General features: G+C 53.5%; 1 protein-coding gene across 3 annotated transcripts; it reads left to right on the plus strand.

Moving 5' to 3' along the window:
* Window positions 1-3,915: 3,915 nt before the first annotated feature.
* HYOU1 (hypoxia up-regulated 1) lies at window positions 3,916-16,379 on the plus strand. Of its 3 annotated transcripts, none has more exons than XM_039229347.1 (26): window positions 3,916-4,074; window positions 4,847-4,982; window positions 5,200-5,293; window positions 5,485-5,563; window positions 5,716-5,870; window positions 5,953-6,029; window positions 6,327-6,508; window positions 6,745-6,860; window positions 8,099-8,291; window positions 8,511-8,645; window positions 8,800-8,882; window positions 8,981-9,113; window positions 9,267-9,454; window positions 9,661-9,799; window positions 11,163-11,223; window positions 11,374-11,453; window positions 11,824-12,009; window positions 12,100-12,272; window positions 12,410-12,497; window positions 12,612-12,734; window positions 12,902-13,035; window positions 13,169-13,253; window positions 13,901-14,135; window positions 14,220-14,267; window positions 14,733-14,786; window positions 14,913-16,379. In XM_039229347.1, exons 2-26 carry the CDS (start codon window positions 4,892-4,894, stop codon window positions 14,972-14,974), a joined length of 2,994 nt encoding a protein of 997 aa, XP_039085278.1. In that variant the 5' UTR covers window positions 3,916-4,074; window positions 4,847-4,891; the 3' UTR covers window positions 14,975-16,379. The 3 variants fall into 3 exon arrangements, with proteins under 3 accessions (XP_039085278.1, XP_039085277.1, XP_039085279.1); XM_039229346.1 differs by having other exon boundaries at window positions 4,887-4,982; XM_039229348.1 differs by having other exon boundaries at window positions 4,887-4,982; window positions 14,736-14,786.
* Window positions 16,380-18,568: the final 2,189 nt, after the last annotated feature.

Here is an 18,568-nt window from a genome sequence, read left to right on the forward strand (position 1 = left end):
GCCACCTAGGCGCCCCTAGGAATTTAAGTAAATTAGAGGGGATAGATTTGCATAAAGCTCTGTCAATAAACATGTCTACTGCAATTTTATAATAGAGGGAAAATAAAGGTAATGATTTAATTGTCAAATAGTAATCTTGGTAAATAAATTACTGTAGTTCCTTATACTGCAATTCTATAGATACAGCCACTGAAAATTCTGTAGAGGAAAAATGACATAGGAAAATGTTCTCAATAAATTAACTGAAAAAGAGTCACAAAATATTATCTCCATTAAAGTTTAAACGCTGTGTGTAGATATACATCAGAATGCTAAGTGTTTAATTTAGAAAATGGAATTGTAGGTGGTTTTTATTTTATTCGTTTTTCCTATGTTCTTCAGTTTTCTCCAATAATCACATTTCTTTCATAATTCTAAAGCCATTGGTGAAGAAATAGGAAAAAAAAGAAAAAGTGTATCCTGGTACAGCTTCCCCTGCTAAAAGTGAGTTTTCCCCTGCCTCAGGGTTCCAGCAAAATCAAACCTTCTAGTCTTTTGTGCGACACATACAAAGTAACTTCTAAAAATTGTATTAAAGTATAACATATATACAAAAGTGTACATACTGCGGCCCATTAAACTTTCACAAAAGCATTACAACCAGCGTCATAACCAGAGCGCGGCCAGCACCCCCAAGAAGCCTGTATTGTGTTCTCTTCCAAACCCTAGCACCCTGCAAGGGGAAGCACCATCTCCACCTCTACCACCATAGCTTAGTTTTGCCTGGTTTTAAACTTTATAGAAGTGAAATGATAAAGTGTGTACTCTTTAGTTTCTGGCTTCTTTCACTCAGTATTAGCTTTGTGAGATTCTAACTAGTTAAGTTGCAGAATGTAATCGTAATTTATGTTGTGTGAATTCACCACAATTTATTTATCGCATCTAACTATTTTTTTAAGTTTATTTATTTTGAGAGAGAGAGACAGAGAGAGACAGAGAGAGAGAATCCCAAGTAGGCTCTGAGCTGTCAGTGCAGAGCTCAACATGAGGCTCAATCTCATGAACCATGAGATGATGACATGACTGAAATCAAGAGTCAGGCACCCCTACCCATCCAACTCTTGATGAGCATTTGGGTAATACTCAATTTGGGGCTGTTATGAATAAAGCTATTACAGCCTCTTAGTGAATATACGTAAACACTTGTCACAGGTAAACCTAAGATGGAAGTTGCTGATTGACAGCTCATTTTTAGAATTCTTCTGAACCAGGATGATTTTGTCCTGATTAACATTGCCGTCAGCACATGGCGTAACGTGCACGGTTTATGACGTACGCATGTGCCCTTGCTAATGTGTTCATTTTAATCTTCTGTAGGTTTGGCACATGTCCTGCAAGATGGCAACTTTTGGGTTTCTGCTCAGTATGGGGGAAGCAATGTAGTCCTCAAATGTTATTAACAAGTTATTCTAAGCAAGAACTAGTGACTGCAGCTGCCTTCCTCAATTTAAATCAGGTGTTTTATCTTCAAATTTTCCCATCGTTTTACAACTTGTTCTTGTGAAACGCTAGTCTCTTCTCTGGTCAGAAAACACAACAGGTGACTCCCCAGAGCACCCACACCTGCCCCACTCCCAAGGGGACAGACACCCAGGTCGAAAACCATAGCTGCAGCAAAATTGTGCTCCCACCAAGGATATTCTGAGGATGGGAGCCCATTTAGGAGCAGAGCAAACTGACTTTCTTAGTGTCCCAATTTGCACACATTCAACAGGTTTTTAGTAAGTGTACTGAGGGGTGCCTGGGTGGCTCAGTCAGTTGGGTGTCCAACTTGGGATCTCAGGTCATGATCTCGAGGTTCATAAGTTTGAGCCCCACATCGGACTCCGCTGTCAACTCAGACCCTGCTTCAGATCCTCTCCCCCTCTTTCTACCCTCCCCCGCTCACACTCGCTCTCAAAAAATAACCTAAAAAAAAAAAGAGCACTGAAACCATAAACACAAATGTTTCCCAAAACATCGACTTTTCTATTTTTTTTAAAAATTTTTTATGCTTTATTTATTTCTGAGAGAGAGAGCAGAGGAGGGTGAGAGAGAGAGGGAGACACAGAATCTGAAACAGGCTCCAGGCCCTGAGCTGTCAGCACAGAGCCTGATGCGGGGTTCAAACCCACAAACCATAAGATCATGACCTGAGCTGAAGTCGGCTGCTCAACCGACTGAGCCACCCAGGCGCCACATCACTGACTTTTCTAAAGGTAAGGACACGGTCATCCCCATCTCTGGAACCCCATACCTAGTGCAGTGCTTATAACTGATAGAGGCCCCAAAAATATTAAAAATGAATAATCTCTTTGAAATGGATGGAATCTACCCCACTAGATGACTACCCCAAAGTAGAGTCAGTCACACAGTAACAAAATCTTTCTCCTGGGAAATGAAATAACAACTTAGATGTCCATCACTGCGGCTAACCAACCCCCGTGTTATGGAATGTTCTACAGCAGTAAACAGTGAGGCGGAATCTTTACACGCTCATCCAGCAAATGCTCCCTGATTTCTCATTACTCACAAAAAAGGGGGGGGGCAAGTTGCAAACAAACTTCATAGTATAACATTTCATCATTTAGAAAGAAAGCAAAAGCTACATGTTTCAAGACAAATGCATGTAAATGCACAGGAAAAGGCCTGGAAGGTTCCACACCACACTGATAACAGCAAACAGCTCGAGAGTGTGATTGAGCATAGTCTCAAAGGGATTTATTTCTCATTTCTACAAAGGTTCCCATACTTCGACTGAACAGTCCACAAAGGGAAGAAAAATAGGCCTCTTCCTGGTACTGTCAGTAGATGTGCTTATCTTTACTCTGCCTCCCTAAGCATCACGAAAAATGGAGGGAAAGGAACAGGTAAGAGCTCCTTAAACAAGCCCTGGCCGTTACAGCTTCAAGGAAGCCTTCTGCGAAGGGAGACTTGGGGAAAGGGAGGAAACAGGAGACCGATTTTCCACATTTAAGAGAAGTGCGCTCATGTCAATAAAACGGGGGTGGGGGTAGGTTGGAAAAAAAAACAAAGAAAAGTGCCCTCTCCGAGGGCTGTGCACACTTCCATCGGGCTACGAAGTACAGAGGAGGGAGGAGCGCCAAACCTGCCCGAGATTCTTTAATTCTGACAGAAGGAGGAAAAAAAAAGATCTACAAGATCTAAAGGAACAGAAACACGAGGCGATGCATTTATGCTCAGTTGATCACAGCCTCACAGATAAAAGTGGCTTTTGTGTGCAGCACTTTGCATTTTGGAATAGTCTGTCTCAAAAAAATGGGTCTTAGAGTAAGGGCTCCAGGCCAATTTCTGTTATCTCTGTCCCACCAGCGAACATCTTTCTTGGTGTCTTTAGCGCCATAGGTGAGACGAGGGTGAGGGTGGACTAAGCCAGAAGCGCAGCCATCCTGACTTCTATCCAAAACCTAAGGCAGTTCAATACCAACCAGCAAGCGAGCGCCTCTTCCGCGTGGCTGCGGAGGGGATGCCGGTCATTCCTACTCCTCGGCTGGGACTCCCCTGGTGACAGGAGTCAGGGGACCGAGTGCGGGACTGTCCGTGTGCCCACCTGCACCGGGCACGAGTCACTCCCGACCCTGGCAGTCCGGCATCCAGCGCCGAGGCCGGAAAGGACCCCGAGCGCACCGGGGAGGGCGCCGGGCCCCATGACGTGGTCCAATCCCGAGCCGGCGTCGACGGTTTCCCGCCCCCGCCCCCTCCCAACTGGCGGACTGGCCCCTCCGCGGCCTCTGGGGCAGAAGCCGGCGACGGAGAAGGGGGCGGGCCTAGGACGTGGCCCAATGGGAGCGCGCGCCGCGGCGACGGGGGCGGGGCCGGGCGCGCGGCGCAGGGCCGGGTGGCCGAAGCTCCAATGAGCGCGCGCCGCGTCCAGGGCCGGCTGGTGCGCGAGACGCCGCGGAGAGATTGGTGGCTAATGTAACAGTTTGCAAACCGAGGGGAGTTGTGAAGGGCGCGGGCTTGGGGGCGTGCTGCCGGCCTCGTGGGTACGTCCGCCGCCGCGTTTGTCCCAGAGCTGAGGCCGCAGGAGCGCAGGTAAGCGGTAACGGGAATGGGAATGGCGATGGGAGCCGGCCACCCCTCCTAGGAGAGGCAACGTGCTAGCTCCGGGGGCGGGTCGGTAGCGGGAGCGAGGGCCGCACGGACGCCGGTGCGCTTGGCCCCGCAGCTCGGTCCTGGGGCGCCCGCACGCTTTAGGGGAGGGCCGGGCCTCGTTTCCGGGGGTGGAGCCGCCGTCTTCGCCAGGTGAGGCTTAGGTGAACTCGGGGGACTCGGTACTTGTCAGACAAGGAATCTTACCGTTCCAGGCACGGCGTCTGTGTAGGCAGCGGGGCCGGGGGTTGGGATGGAGAACGGGCGGCGGGCGGGACAACCCGAAAGGATACCGAGGAGGAGACAGGCCCTTCTAACATCCCAGCCTCCTCCAACGTCACCACCTCTCAGTTCCCGTTCAGGCCCGGCCTGGCTTTTCCCCTCAGCGGGGGAGCTCCAGGTGTAGGGAGGTAGTTGAGCTCTGGGCCGGGATCCCTGGCCGCACCCCAGGTGTCAGACAGTAGGGGCAGTGCCAGGGTGCGCCATTTACAGCCTATGCAGTGGACAGAAGGCTCTGGTCTCCTTTCTCCTGTCCCGGTATCTTTCCTGTTGAGGGATGTGGTGGATGGAGCCCAGGACCCTTTGTGTGATTAGAGTGCTGAGCCCTTATCAGGAGGAAGAGGAGGGGGATGTAGGCCCCTCTGCCCCCTGGTGACAGTGGGGTATGAATCTTAAAGCTTTTCTGTTCTGGGATGCATTTGTCTTCTTCACTCAGGGAATCCGGTTACAAGTGTTGTTTTTCTCCTCCCTCGGAGATACAATGGCAGCCACCGTCAGGAGGCAGAGGCCAAGGAGGCCAGCCCGTTGGGCCTTAATGACTGTGCTCTTGGCAGACCTGTTGGCACTGAGTGGTACGTACCCCAGCAACGGGCTCAAAAGAAGAATCGATGAATGATCCATGGTGGGAGGGGAGGCTTTTAGTTGGAAGTTGGACTCTTCTGAGCGGCTGAACCCAGGCTCTTATCTTTGCTAACTCCCCTTCTCTTTGGAGAGCAGAGTGCTTTGGTTAGAGGGGACTCAGGTGTGTGGGGGAACAGGGGCTAATTGACAAATCTATTTCCTTTTCAGACACATTAGCGGTGATGTCTGTGGACCTGGGCAGCGAGTCCATGAAGGTGGCCATTGTCAAACCTGGAGTGCCCATGGAAATTGTCTTGAACAAGTGAGGGCGGCCCCTGTGTCAGGGGTGGGGAAAGAGGGAGGAGGTCTTTGCTCCAAGCCAGCGCGTGTTCTTGCCAGGGCCCACGACAGGCTGGTGTCTGAGTGATCAGATTTGGGGTGTTGAGGCTCCTAAATCCACATCCTGCTATAGGCACTTGGGCCCTATGTCTCTCTCTTTTCTTTTTTTCCCAGGGAATCCCGGAGGAAAACCCCAGTGACTGTGACCCTGAAAGAAAATGAAAGATTTTTTGGAGACAGTGCAGCCAGCATGGTGAGCTAGCGGCCCACTCCCTTCCCGGAAGCAGTGGGCAGAAGAGAGATGTCAGACACCAGAGCCTGTTGTCTTACCAGCCTCTGATGTGGGAGGTGGGTGATGGGGGACTTGGGAATCTCACATTGTATTCCTTGTTTATCTGTTCCCAGGCCATCAAGAATCCAAAGGCGACACTGCGTTACTTCCAGCACCTCTTGGGGAAGCAGGAAGGAAACCCCCATGTGGCCCTTTACAGAGCCCGTTTTCCAGAGCATGAGCTAGGCTTCGACGCACAGAGGCAGACTGTGCACTTCCAGATCAGCCCGTGAGTGCTGTGGGGGCTCAGCGGGCCTGATGGGCTCCTCTGCCCGTGGCCGTCCTTGCCTCTAACCCTCCCCTTCCCCCAGGCAGCTACAGTTCTCACCCGAGGAGGTGCTCGGCATGGTTCTGAATTACTCCCGTTCCCTGGCTGAAGATTTTGCAGGTGAGTGGCTAAGGTGGGGCCAGTGGTGGCCAGGTTCCCTAGGGTCTCTGTGGGGACAGTTTGGCCTTCCAGGGAAGAGCCAGCCATATTTGAAGACGTCTTTGGCTGTCGCAACTGGGGAGCTGCTACTGACATCTTAACGAGTAGAAGCCAGGGATGCCGCCCGAGATCCTACAACGCTCGGGACAGCCCCACACAGCAGGGTTACTTGGCCCAGAAGGGCACCAGTAGCAAGACCAGGAAAGGGTCATGTGAGGTACGGAGCTGGTGGGAACCCTGGTCTGTTGTCCTCTGTAGAACAGCCCATCAAGGATGCAGTGATCACCGTGCCAGCCTTCTTCAATCAGGCCGAGCGCCGAGCTGTGCTGCAGGCGGCTCGCATGGCTGGCCTCAAAGTGCTGCAGCTCATCAACGACAACACCGCCACCGCCCTCAGCTACGGCGTCTTCCGCCGGAAAGATATCAACACCACCGCGCAGGTGAGCCGGGGAGGAACTTCTGAGCCAACTCGGAGGCTGGCTGGCTGGCTGGCTGTGACCATGGAGGCCACTTGACTCTGTTTTGCATCTTGTTTGCAAGGCTGGCCCTTGACAAAGTGCAGCACGAGGCCCCCTCTCGGCCAGCATTGGGGCTTTTTGACTTTCAGTGGAGAGTCGATACGGCACCTTGGAGTTAGAGAAGGCTCTTGTGACGGTCGGTCTCGGTGTCTCCACAGAACGTCATGTTCTACGACATGGGCTCTGGCAGCACCGTGTGCACCATCGTCACCTACCAGACGGTGAAGACGAAGGAGGCGGGGATGCAGCCACAGCTGCAGATCCGGGGCGTGGGGTGAGTGGGTACTTCCTGAGACACCCTCAGGTAGGGGGTTTCTTCTTGGAGGGGCCGCTGCCTCCTTTTCCTGCTCCCTACTCGAATGGTCTCCTGAGGCAGCGGTCACCATAGGGTACCTCTTGGTACCATCTTGGGGAAAGATGGAGAGAGGGGGACGGTTTGGGAAGGTTGAAAGGCAGGGAACTTCCCGAGAGCTGCTGCTTAGGAAATCCATGGGGCTCCCGACCATGTGCACGGTCGGATATGGTCATTTGCTTGTCCTTGTCACTTTCAGCAAACTTACTGATGACATGGTCTGATTTCCTGAGCTGTTCTTTTCTCTGCGGCTCCACCGTCACCACTGTAGTCCTGGCTTCCATCGGCTCTGACCTGCAGGGTTACGAAAGGGTCTCCCTGTCTTCAGTGTGGTCTCCCTCTAGTTCTTTCTCCACATTTGTAGCCAGAAGGTTCCTTTCATACCAACGTGATTGTAATCTATTTCTTTAAAAATCTTAGGTGGCAGGGTGCCTGGATGGCTTAGTCGGTTGAGTGTCTGACTCTTGATTTCGGCTTTGGAGCCGTTTAAGATTCTCTGCCCCTCTCCCCTGCTGTTGCACGTGCCCATGTGTGTTTTCTCGTTCTCTGTCTCTGTCTCTCAAAAAAAAAAAAAAACCTCAGTGGCTCCGAACCTTTCCCATGACCTGGGAGGGCTCCGACTCCCCCCTTTTGTCTCTACCCAGAGACCTGTGCTCTTTGAGCACCATCCACCATGCCTGTCCTCGTTTGGAACTTACTGGGCTGTTTCCCACCTCGGGGTCTTGATGCATGCCGTCTCCTCCACGCAGAGTTGTGTTCCCTCCTCTTCAACCCGTTAACTCTACTCATCCTGCACGTTTCAACTCAGGCATCATGTCTCCAAAGAACTTTCTGTGGTGTCTGTAAACAGGCAACCCTTTCCTTTTATGTCTTCTAATGCTATTGTCCGTCCGTCCCGTATAACTGAGGAGGTGGTTGACATTTCACGTTCTCGTGATTGTTCGATGCTAGACTGTAAAGTTCTTGGTGGCAGTTTCCCTGTCTTCTCTTAATTGCATCCCCGGAGACAGATAGTCAATGCCCAGTGAGTACGGTGGAGTGGAGGCGCACGTGAACTGCCACGGAGGTGTCAGCCACGTGGCAGGAGAGCGAGGTTCTGAGGTCGACCAAGGGACGCCGAGTGTTCCTCAAGCGTTTCTCTGTTGCTTTCCCCTGCATAGATTTGACCGCACCCTGGGGGGCCTGGAGATGGAGCTCCGGCTGCGTGAGCACCTGGCAAGGCTTTTCAACGAGCAGCGCAAGGGCCAGAGAGCAAAGGATGTGCGGGAGAACCCCCGTGCCATGGCCAAGCTGCTGCGGGAGGCGAATCGACTCAAAACCGTGCTGAGCGCCAACGCGGACCACATGGCCCAGGTGCCTCCTCGTGGCTGGTCGAGGGCAGATATTCTCCACCCAGGGACGGTGGACGACCCCACGACCCTGAGCTAGGCCCTTGTGTGCCGTGTGGCCCATCCCTTCTCCCCAGGCCTCCTGCCATCTCCCTCAAGTCCAGTTCCCTCGGTTTCTGACCTGCCCACCCGAAGAGGAAGACCGGGGTGGGCACTCTGACCTGCTCATCCCCGTCTCCCCCAGATCGAGGGCCTGATGGATGATGTGGACTTCAAGGCAAAAGTGACCCGCGCGGAGTTTGAAGAGTTGTGTGCAGATTTATTTGAGCGGGTGCCCGGGCCTGTCCGGCAGGCCCTGCAGAGTGCCGAGATGAATTTGGTGAGGGGGCAGTGAGATGGGAGCGGAGGCCCAGTGGGATAGAAAGTGGTCAGGCGGTGGGGAGGAGGGGGCAGGAATGTCACGAAGTGAGTCGGTGCCGAGCAGGAGGGCTAACGATGATCGTGCCGTTCCACCTCACGTTCTTTCTCTATAGGACGAAATTGAGCAAGTGATCCTGGTTGGTGGGGCCACTCGGGTCCCCAAAGTTCAGGAGGTGCTGTTGAAGGCTGTGGGCAAGTGAGTGCGGGTGCTGAGGCGCCGGGGCCAGGGCTGCGGAGAGGGAGGCCAGGCCGGGGGCTCCAGAGTAGCCGTGCTGAGGCGCAGGACTTTCACAGGGAGGAACTAGGGAAGAACATCAACGCGGACGAGGCCGCCGCCATGGGGGCCGTGTACCAGGCAGCCGCGCTCAGCAAAGCCTTCAAGGTGAAGCCGTTTGTCGTGCGAGACGCCGTGATCTACCCCATCCTGGTGAGTAGGCCTGTCTGATCACCTCACCGAGGGCGGTGTCTCTGTCTGCCGTAGCCCGTATCCTTGTTTTTCTGCCAGTTGATGTTCTCCACGTGCCTTACCCCAGAAGCCACCCTGGCTCTCTAGCCTGCCTTTTCTCTGCCTGCTGTGTAGGTGGAGTTCACGAGGGAGGTGGAGGAGGAGCCTGGGGTTCACAGCCTGAAGCACAATAAGCGTGTTCTCTTCTCCCGAATGGGGCCCTACCCTCAACGCAAAGTCATCACCTTTAACCGCTACAACCACGACTTCAACTTCCACATCAACTATGGTGACCTGGGCTTCCTGGGGCCTGAGGATCTTCGGTGAGAGGGCAGGGCAGGGCAGGGAGCCCTGGGAGGGAGGATCTGGGGCCCCGGGACTGGCGGGGGAAGCAGGCTGTGCAGTTGGGGATTGGGGCGAGCATCTTCTGTAGACTAGGGCCCCACAGTTGGTGCTGGGAGGCTGTGTGGTCTAAAACTGGAGGCAGGCTGGCTGGGCTCCCTGGAATTGCTCTCTCCTCCCCAACCAGGGTGTTTGGCTCCCAGAATCTGACCACAGTGAAGCTAAAAGGTGTGGGTGAGAGCTTCAAGAAGTATCCCGATTACGAGTCCAAGGGCATCAAGGCCCACTTCAACCTGGATGAGAGTGGCGTGCTCAGCCTCATCAGGGTGAGAGCAGAATGAGACCATGGGTACAGGGCGAGGGTCCGGGCCCCACCAGCCTTTCCAGAGCAGTTCCACGTGGTATTAGAACATGATAAATGAGAAGGGCATTGAGGTGGATAAGTCTTGGCTCTAAACACAGCTAACTAGGGATCTGGTGTGTCAGGGCCTATTAGAACTTACAGGTATTATAAAACTCAGAATCTATAGAATGGCCAAGGAATCCATTCTTTTTTTTTTTTTTTTTTTTTTTTTCTAGGAGAGAGAGAGAGAGAGAGAGACAGCGTGAGAGAGAGAGAGAGAGAGAGAGACAGCGTGAGCAGGGGAGGGTCAGAGAGAGAGGGAGATACAGACTCTGAAACAGGCTCCAGGCTCTGAGCTAGCAGTCAGCAAAGAGCCCGACGCCGGGCTCGAACCCACGAACCGCAAGATCATGACCTAAGCGAAAGTCAGACGCTTAGCCGACTAAGCCACCCAGGCGCCCCCAAAGAATCCATTCTTGAAGAATAGTTCGCGACAGGGGGATGGGAGCACCTGGATCGCTCAGGCGTCCAACTTTTGTTTTCGGCTCATGTCTTGATCTCGTGGTTGTGGGTTTAGGCCCCCCACTGGTCTCCATGCAGAAAATGAAGCCTACTTTAAAAATTTGTTTCGGGGCGCCTGGGTGGCTTAGTCGGTTGAGCGTCCGACTTTTGCTTAGGTCATGATCTTGTGGTTCATGGGTTCGAGCCCCGCGTCGGGCTCTGTGCTGACTGCCAGCTCAGAGCCTGGAGCCTGTTTCAGTCTGTGACTCCCTCTCTCTCTGACCCTCCCCTGCTCATGCTGTCTCTCTCTCCTAGAAATAAATAAAAATATAAAAAAATAAATAAAAATAAAGACTTGTTTCGATGTTTTTGAGACAGTGAGTGTAAGTGGGTGATGGACAGAGAAGGGGGAGACACAAAATCCAAAGGAGGCTCCAGGCTCTGAGCTGTCAGCACAGAGCCCGATGTGGGGCTTGAACTCCTGAACCGTGAGATCATGACCTGAGCCAAAGTGGGACACTTAACTGACTGAGCTACCCAAGTGCTTCTCAAGAAGCCTACGTTAAAAAAAAAAAAGTAGTTCTGGGGATTGACACCTTTTAGAAGATACTGTGGGAAATCCTGGCCCATTTCATAGTCAAGTGGAGAAGTGCAAGGGTCTGAGGGCGAGAAGGAGCTGTGACCCTGTCTTCAGGAGGGCTCATAATCAAGGGGCAAGGGAAGGAACAGACCGGCACTGCTGTAGGTCACACGGATGTGTGTGAGGAGACACCCACTGCGGCGGGACGTTCGTGGCAACGAGGTAGGTTAGCACGTGTGTCTCTTTACCGTGAACCCGTTTCCAGGTGGAGTCTGTGTTTGAGACATTGGTGGAGGACAGCCCAGAGGAGGAATCTACTCTGACCAGTAAGATGAGTGTGTGCGCCTGCGTGAATGTGTGTCCAAGGGAAGATACACCTGTATGCATTTTGGGGAGGCAGGCAGGCCCTGCCCTTGGGCGAGGAGGTGGTGTGGCTGCTGTGGCCCCTTTGAGTCTGTGAGCTTTCTTCCTCCTAGAACTTGGCAACACCATCTCCAGCCTGTTTGGAGGCGGTAGCACACCAGACGCCAAAGAGAACGGTACCGACACTGTCCAGGTAAGGCCAGCATGGAGCCAGGGCAGCTCGGAGGATGGTGTGTGGGGCCAGGTAGTGGCAGCAGAGGCAGGGATCAGGGCGGGCATTCCAGCTGCCCAGGATTGACTAGGCCCCCTCCCCACTTCCCCCGAGCCCTTGCCATGGGAACCATGTCCTCCTCGGGGCCCTGAGCCATTCCCTTCCTGTCCGAGCAGACTGCCTGTTCCCTTACAGTCCTCTGTCTGCCCCCAGGCTGTGCTGGGAGCAGCAGGCCCCTTCACAGCAGAGCCCGGGGACTTGGCCTTGCTCGCTGAGCCGGATTGTTGGCTTGTCCATAGGTTCTGCTGGTGACTGTCACTTGGTGGGGGGGGTGCGGGTGCTTGTCTCCCAGGAGGAAGAGGAGAGCCCTGCTGAGGGGAGCAAGGATGAGCCTGGGGAGCAAGCGGAGCTCAAGGAGGAGGCGGAGGCCCCGATGGAGGATACCTCTCAGCCCCCGCCCGCTGAGCCGAAAGAGGGTGCAGCTCCTGAGGAAGAAAAGGCCACAGAAAAAGAAAACGAGGGAAAGCCCGAGGCCCAGGCAAGCCCGAGGCTATGGGAATAGATGCCTGCCTGTGGGGAGTCAAAGGACCTGAGCTTTTCCTGACACTCTCGTCTCTTTCCCCACCAGAAGCCAAGTGAGAAAAAGGAGGCAGGGTCTGAGGCTGTTCCTCCGGCCCCAGAGGAAGAAAAGAAGCAGAAGCCTGCCCGGAAACAGAGAGTGGTAGAGGAGATTGGGGTGGAGCTGGTGGTTCTGGACCTGCCTGACTTGCCCGAGGATGAGCTGGCCCGCTCAGTGCAAAAGTGAGTAGAGCTCGTGCGTGCCCGTGTGCGTGTGTGCGCGTGGCGGGGGGCAGAGCAGTGGCATTCCTGGGAGGGAGAGCTGTCTGCCCCAGGGTCTGAGTTCAGCGTGCTCGCTCCCTCGTGCTTGCTTCCCACAGACTTGCAGACTTGACATCCCGAGACCTGGAGAAGCAGGAACGGGAGAAGGCTGCCAACAGCTTGGAAGCTTTTATCTTCGAGACGCAGGTGGGTGGGCTGGGAGACCCACCTGCCCCAGGACATGTGTCCCAGGAGGGTCTGGCTCTGTGAGCCCTGCCCTTGGGGTTCGGTGCATGCTTGGGCCTGTGTGCACTTCCCTAGGACAAGCTGTACCAGCCCGAGTACCAGGAAGTGTCCACGGAGGAGCAGCGTGAGGAGATCTCCGGGAAACTCGGCGCCGCCTCCGCCTGGCTGGAAGACGAGGGCTTTGGAGCCACCACGGGGGTACGGGGCCTCCTGGGACATGGTGGGTGGGATGGGAGCCCCGGCTTTGCTCTCCCACTCAGAGAGGGTGAGGGAGCTGGGGTGAGGAGAAGGACGCGGGGCTGGCTCCAGGGCCGGCCGCCATCCCTTCACCCCCACTCTGCACGCCCCCACCCTGCGTCCGTCAGATGCTGAAGGAGAAGCTGACGGAGCTGCGGAAGCTGTGCCACGGGTTGTTTTTTCGGGTGGAAGAGCGCAAGAAGTGGCCCGAACGGCTGTCTGCCCTCGACAGTCTCCTCAATCATTCCAGCATGTTCCTCAAGTGAGCAGCCCCTTCGATTTTCTTCCTTGTTTGGTCCTGCCAAGCCTAGAGGTCCCCATCAGCTTCCGGTGCCCCTGCCCACACCCCAGATGCGTCTCTCCTCTGGGCTCACCGTCTCCTTCCTGGCTTCCAGGGGCGCCCGGCTCATCCCAGAGATGGAGCAGATCTTCACTGAGGTGGAGATGACCACATTAGAGAAAGTCATCAACGAGACCTGGGTAATCCCTGTGTGGACACTTACCGGGATACTCGCCTGGCAAGGTGTTCCGTGCTGGGCAGCGAGGGGATGCCGAGAAACAGGGGCTCTGCAGCTGCTGCCTCCTGGCCTGGCAGCTAATTGGCAAGGCAGAAGGCATTCATACTTGAGGCCATGTCTGATTAGCCCCAAGCGAGGGTGGTGACTGTGAGTTTTGTCAGATGCAGGAGCAGCAGAACCCATCCCCGTGAGGTTAGAGCAGCTGCTCCGAGTTGCTGGGGCTTGAGCTGCACCCAAAAGGTGGGCCAGCGTGCGTTCGGGTAGGGGAGGATGACCCATCTCTGGAGGCTGAAACTTCCTTTTTGGATGGGGAGGGATTTGGAGCCAGAGCTCCCCAGCGGAGAGACCCGGAAATGATGAGAGCTTCAGCTGTAGATGATCCCTAGTAACATAAGCCACAGGCATGGCTGTGAGTTTGGGACTCCTTTGGGGGGAGCCTCAATGCCATTCTGAGGAGTCCGCTTACCATTGGGCTGACAGCCAGCGGTACCGGAGGGGTTCGCCATCTGAGGGAAGAGCCTGGGGCTGGTTCGGGGTTTATTTCACCCAGGCCTGAGAGGCCTGCGCTCTCCAGGGCCAGCTCCGAGCCTGTCCTGGCCTCGCCCACAGGCCTGGAAGAACGCGACCATGGCCGAGCAGGCCAAGCTCCCTGCCACAGAGAAGCCAGTGTTACTCTCGAAAGACATTGAGGCCAAGATGATGGCCCTGGACCGTGAGGTGCAGTACCTGCTCAACAAGGCCAAGTTTACCAAGCCCCGGCCCCGGCCCAAGGACAAGAATGCAACCCGAGCAGAGCCTCCTCTCAATGCCAGTGACCAAGCGGAGAAGGTCATCCCTCCACCAGGTGAGGGCAGGGTGCCTGGTTCCGGGCAGGAAGAAGGCCTCCTTTCCCTCCTGGGACTACCTTTGACCCCTGGTTTCCCTCCAGGCCAGACTGAAGATGCAAAGCCCATTTCAGAACCTGAGAAAGAGACTGGTGAGTTGAGGAAGGTGATTGGGAATATGGAGTTTGCTAGGCCTAGGGGTTGGCAGACCTGCGGGCACAGCCTGTTTGTAGAAGGTCCACAAGCTGTGAGTGGCCCTTCCATTTTGTGGTTATTACATACCCACACAAACAAGTCTGTGCAAAGAAGCCAGCTGTAGTCCACAACTCCCAAAACATTTTTTTTTAATGTTTTATTTATTTCTGAGAGAGAGGGAGACAGAATCTGAAACAGGCTCCAGGCTCTGAGCTGTCAGCACAGAGCCTGACACGGGGTTCGAACTCACAAACTGTGAGATCATGACCTGAGCCGAAGTCGGACGCTCAACTGACTGAGCCACCCAGGTGCCCCCACAACCCCCAAAACATTTACCATCCGGCTTTTACAGAAAAAGTCTGCCAGCCCCTTCGTTAGCCCATTCCTCTCTTCTGTGGAGGCTAACAACTTCTTCCCAAAAGCAGGATCTGAACCAGTAGACACCGAACCTTTAGAGCTAGAAGGTCCTGGAGGAGGTGAGCACAGGGCTGGGGGTACCCGGGAAGCCTGGTGGGGTCCAACGGGGAGGCTCTGCCCAGAATAGGGCCGGTCCCCACCGTCTCACCTGCTGGTGTTCCTTCGCTCTTCCCCGCTCCCGGCAGAACCGGAACAGAAGGAGCAGCCAACCGGACAGAAGCAGACTTTGAAGAATGATGAATTATAACCACCCCCACCCCCATCCCGTTCCCCATCACCCCTCCCCCTTTTCCTACCTCCTCTATTTATTAAACACCGAGGGTCAGGGGAAGGGTTGCTCCTGCCCTCAGAGGTTTCGGTTCCTTTCCTCTCACCTCCATCGGAGGTGTGGGGAAGGGGGAGGAAGGGACAGCTCACCAGATCCTTCGGCAGTGGTTCTGTGGTAAAACCTGAAATTGTTCTCTTTTCCAGTCCCACCCTGGCTCCCTACCCATCCAGGCCCTCGTTTGGGAAAAATCACTATTATGTCTTAATTCTTTGCCTGTGGGTAGGTGAGAGATTGGCCGTGGGGGGTCAATGGGCCTGGCAGGCAGGGGAGGGATGCCCTGGGCTATTAGAGAGTCTCCAGTCTTCTCTGTCCTCCCCGCTGCGTCTCCTCCACCGCCAAGTTCGCCCCACAAGGGCCAGTGTCTGCAGAGCCTTGGATACCAGGTCTGGTTTCTGAGTGCCTATCTATGCTCTTTGCTCCTCCAAGGTCTTGTCTTTCCCTAGAAGGCTCTTCCCCTGGTTTCCTTGGCTTCCGGTTGCAAGTAAGGGTAGCTGTCCGCCTCTTGCCCGAGCCTTTCCACCTGGACTGGCTGCAGTATAGCCGGATCCGTGCCCGCCCGCTGGCACAGCCCGCCGTGGCCAGGGTGGGTAGGGAGAGCGTGAAGAAGGGAACCCAGCCACCTCTGTGGGAGAGACGACTGAAAACCCCAGAGCTCCCACCTGCGGGCTTCCGGATGCGGGAAAACGCGTGGCGTGGCCAGTGCAGGATGCCGGCATCCCACCGGGGCTGCCCGAGTCCGCCGCCTCCCTGTTCCTAGCCCTCCGCGGCCCTGTGACTCGGGCCCTCTCTGCTCTCCTGTCTTCTGCCCTCCCAGACATGGCCTTTCCCACGTCCCCTGGCTCCCCTGGCCCCCCTGGGCTGACCAAAATGTGCTTTCTACTGTGAGCCCCTATCCCGAGACCCTGGGAGGAGAGACCGTGGCGTGAATGTACAACTTGCCCTCTTCGAGGCGGGCCGTGTGGGCAAAGGAAGAGGGTGTGGGCAGGCCTGCCTTTCTCACATTGCTCTGCTGAGGTGGGGGCTCTACCCATCGTGCCGATGTTGGGGAGCCTGCCCTCCACGCTTCGTCTGGAGTGGGAGCCACAGCTCCCACCCGGCTCCCAGGGCAAGGGGGAACCTGGTTGTGTCTGTCTTTTGTTTTCCTTTTTTTTTTTTTTTTTTTTTTTTTGCCACATTGGCAGATAAGAGACTGAAGGGTCCCACCCCGCCCTGTTTGAGTTCTTTCACTAGCAGTTGAGGCTGGTTGGACAGGTTTGAGTCAAGTTGTACTTTGGTCCATTGTTAATTGAGAAACTGTTTCAATAAAATATTCTTTTCTACAGTTTTTGTGCTGTTTTTAAAATGTTTGTTCCCTGGGGCAGGCTCCGTCGGTTAAGCATCCAACTCTTGGGGCGCCTGGGTGGCTTAGTCGGTTAAGTGTCTGACTTTAGCTTAGGTCATAATCTCGCGGTTCGTGGGTTCGAGCCCCGCGTCGGGCTCTGTGCTGACTGCCAGCTCAGAGCCTGGAGCCTGTTTCAGAGTCTGTGACTCCCTCTCTCTCTGACCCTCCCCTGCTCACGCTGTCTCTCTCTCTCTCTCCTAGAAATAAAAAATAAAAAAACAAAAACATCCAACTCTTGGTTTTGGCTCAGGTCATGATCCCAGGGTCAGGAGATCTAGCCCCAGGTCGGGCTGCTGGCTGAGCACAGAACCTGCTTAAGATTCTCTCGCTCCCCACCCCCCCGGCCCTCCTCTGCTTGCACGCAGATGTGCACTCGCTCGCTCTCTCTAAAAAAACCATGTCTTCTGTGTATAAACAATACATGTTTATTACAGAAAACTTGGACGATAGAAGTTTGAATCTTAAAATGATGTATACTAACACCACCAAAATACTAACATTTTGGATTTAGCTGCGATTCATATACATAAATTGTTTTTTCATGGGAACAAAATTGTGGTTTTATTTTTCCGTTGACATTATTTGGACTCAGACATTTTTAGGTGACCACTTTTTCAAATAAGCCCATTTTGCAAATAAGAAATGGATGGTTCATGGGAGATGTCCGGCTGGCTCAGCGTGTGCGACTCTTGATCTCAGGGTTGTGAGTTCAAGCCCCACATCGGGTGTGGAACGTACTTAAAAAAGAAAATGACAGTTTACACAGGTCTCAGTAATGGATCCAAGGAATCAGAGGTGTTAAGTGCCTCAGCTAGGTTTGAACTTAAGTCTGACCCGTTAGCCCTCGCTGTTAACTGCTCCAATATGAGAATGTGTTACTAAAGTCACCACTGAGCACAGTTGACTTGGGTAGTTCATCAGCAGTGATGGAACCACATTTTACCAAAGGAAGATTGTTCCTAGTCCTTAATCACTTTCATGTTTAAGAAGCTGAATAAATAATGACTGGGAAGATTATGTTTTTCTCTAAAGGTCGAACAGGTCAGACGTCTTTTAAAGCCTGAAATGTTTTGTTTTTTAAAATAGACTTTCTTGGGGCGCCTGCCTGAGTGGCTCCGTTAAGCTCTGTATTCTGCTCTGTTAAGCATCCGACTTCAGCTCAGGTCATGATCTCACGGTTTGTGGGTTCAAGCCCTTCGTCTGGCTCTGTGCTGACAGCTAGCTCAGAGGCTGGAGCTTGCTTCGGATTCTGTATCTCCCTCCCTCTCTGACCCTCCCCTACTCACGCTGCCTCTCTCTCTCAGAAATAAAACATTAAAAAAATTTTTTTTAATAAAAAATAAAATAGACTTTCTTAGAGCAGTTTCAGGTTCACGGCAAAATTGAGCAGGAAGTACAGAGGCTTCCCATATACTCTTGGGCTCCGGGCATGCACAGCCTCCCCCACTATCAATATCCCCTGCCAAAGTAGTATAGTTGGCCCTATATTGATTATCGTCATCACCTGAAGTATAGTTTACATTAGGGTTCACTCTTGACATTGTACATTCTTTGTACTTGGACAAATGTATAATGACATGTGCCCGCCATTACATGTCATACAGAGTAGATTCATCATCCAAAATATCTTCTATGTGGTATTGATCCATCCCTCCTGCCACCTGTAACTCCTGGCAACCACAGATCTTTCTGCTGTCTCCATGTTTTTGCCTTTTCTAGAATGTCATGGATTTGGAGGCATACAGAATGTAGCCTTTCAGCCTGGCCACTTTTGCTTAGCAACATGCATTGGCATTTCCTCCATGTCTTCGTGGCTTGATAGCTCATTTCTTTTCTTTTTTTTTTTTAAGTTTGTTTATTTTGGAGACGGAGTGTGTGCAGGAGGGTCAGAGAGAGAGAGAGAGAGGGAGAGAGAGAAGCACAAGTAGGCTCCACACCATCAGTGCGTGGAGCCTGATATGGGGAGCAAACTCACGAAGCTGTGAGATCATGACCTGAGCCAGAATAAAGAGTCAGACGCTTAACCGCCTAAGCCACCCAGGCACCTCATAGCCATTATTTTTTTAAAAAAAATTTTTTTTACATTTATTTATTTTTGAGAGACAGAGAAACAGAGCACAAGTGGGGGAGGG

This window comes from Hyaena hyaena, unplaced genomic scaffold (assembly GCF_003009895.1).
Source record: "Hyaena hyaena isolate Hyena2069 unplaced genomic scaffold, ASM300989v1 scaffold_37, whole genome shotgun sequence".
Lineage (NCBI taxonomy): Eukaryota > Metazoa > Chordata > Mammalia > Carnivora > Hyaenidae > Hyaena > Hyaena hyaena.

Excerpts from the sequence above, each read along its gene's own strand:
- HYOU1 (XM_039229347.1), top strand. The coding sequence starts at position 4,892 with ATGGCAGCCACCGTCAGGAGGCAGAGGCCAAGGAGGCCAGCCCGTTGG. Across the intron at positions 6,030-6,326 it reads CCTGGCTGAAGATTTTGCAG|AACAGCCCATCAAGGATGCA; the intron begins GTGAGTGGCTAA and ends TGTCCTCTGTAG. Across the intron at positions 11,224-11,373 it reads GGAGGAATCTACTCTGACCA|AACTTGGCAACACCATCTCC; the intron begins GTAAGATGAGTG and ends TCTTCCTCCTAG.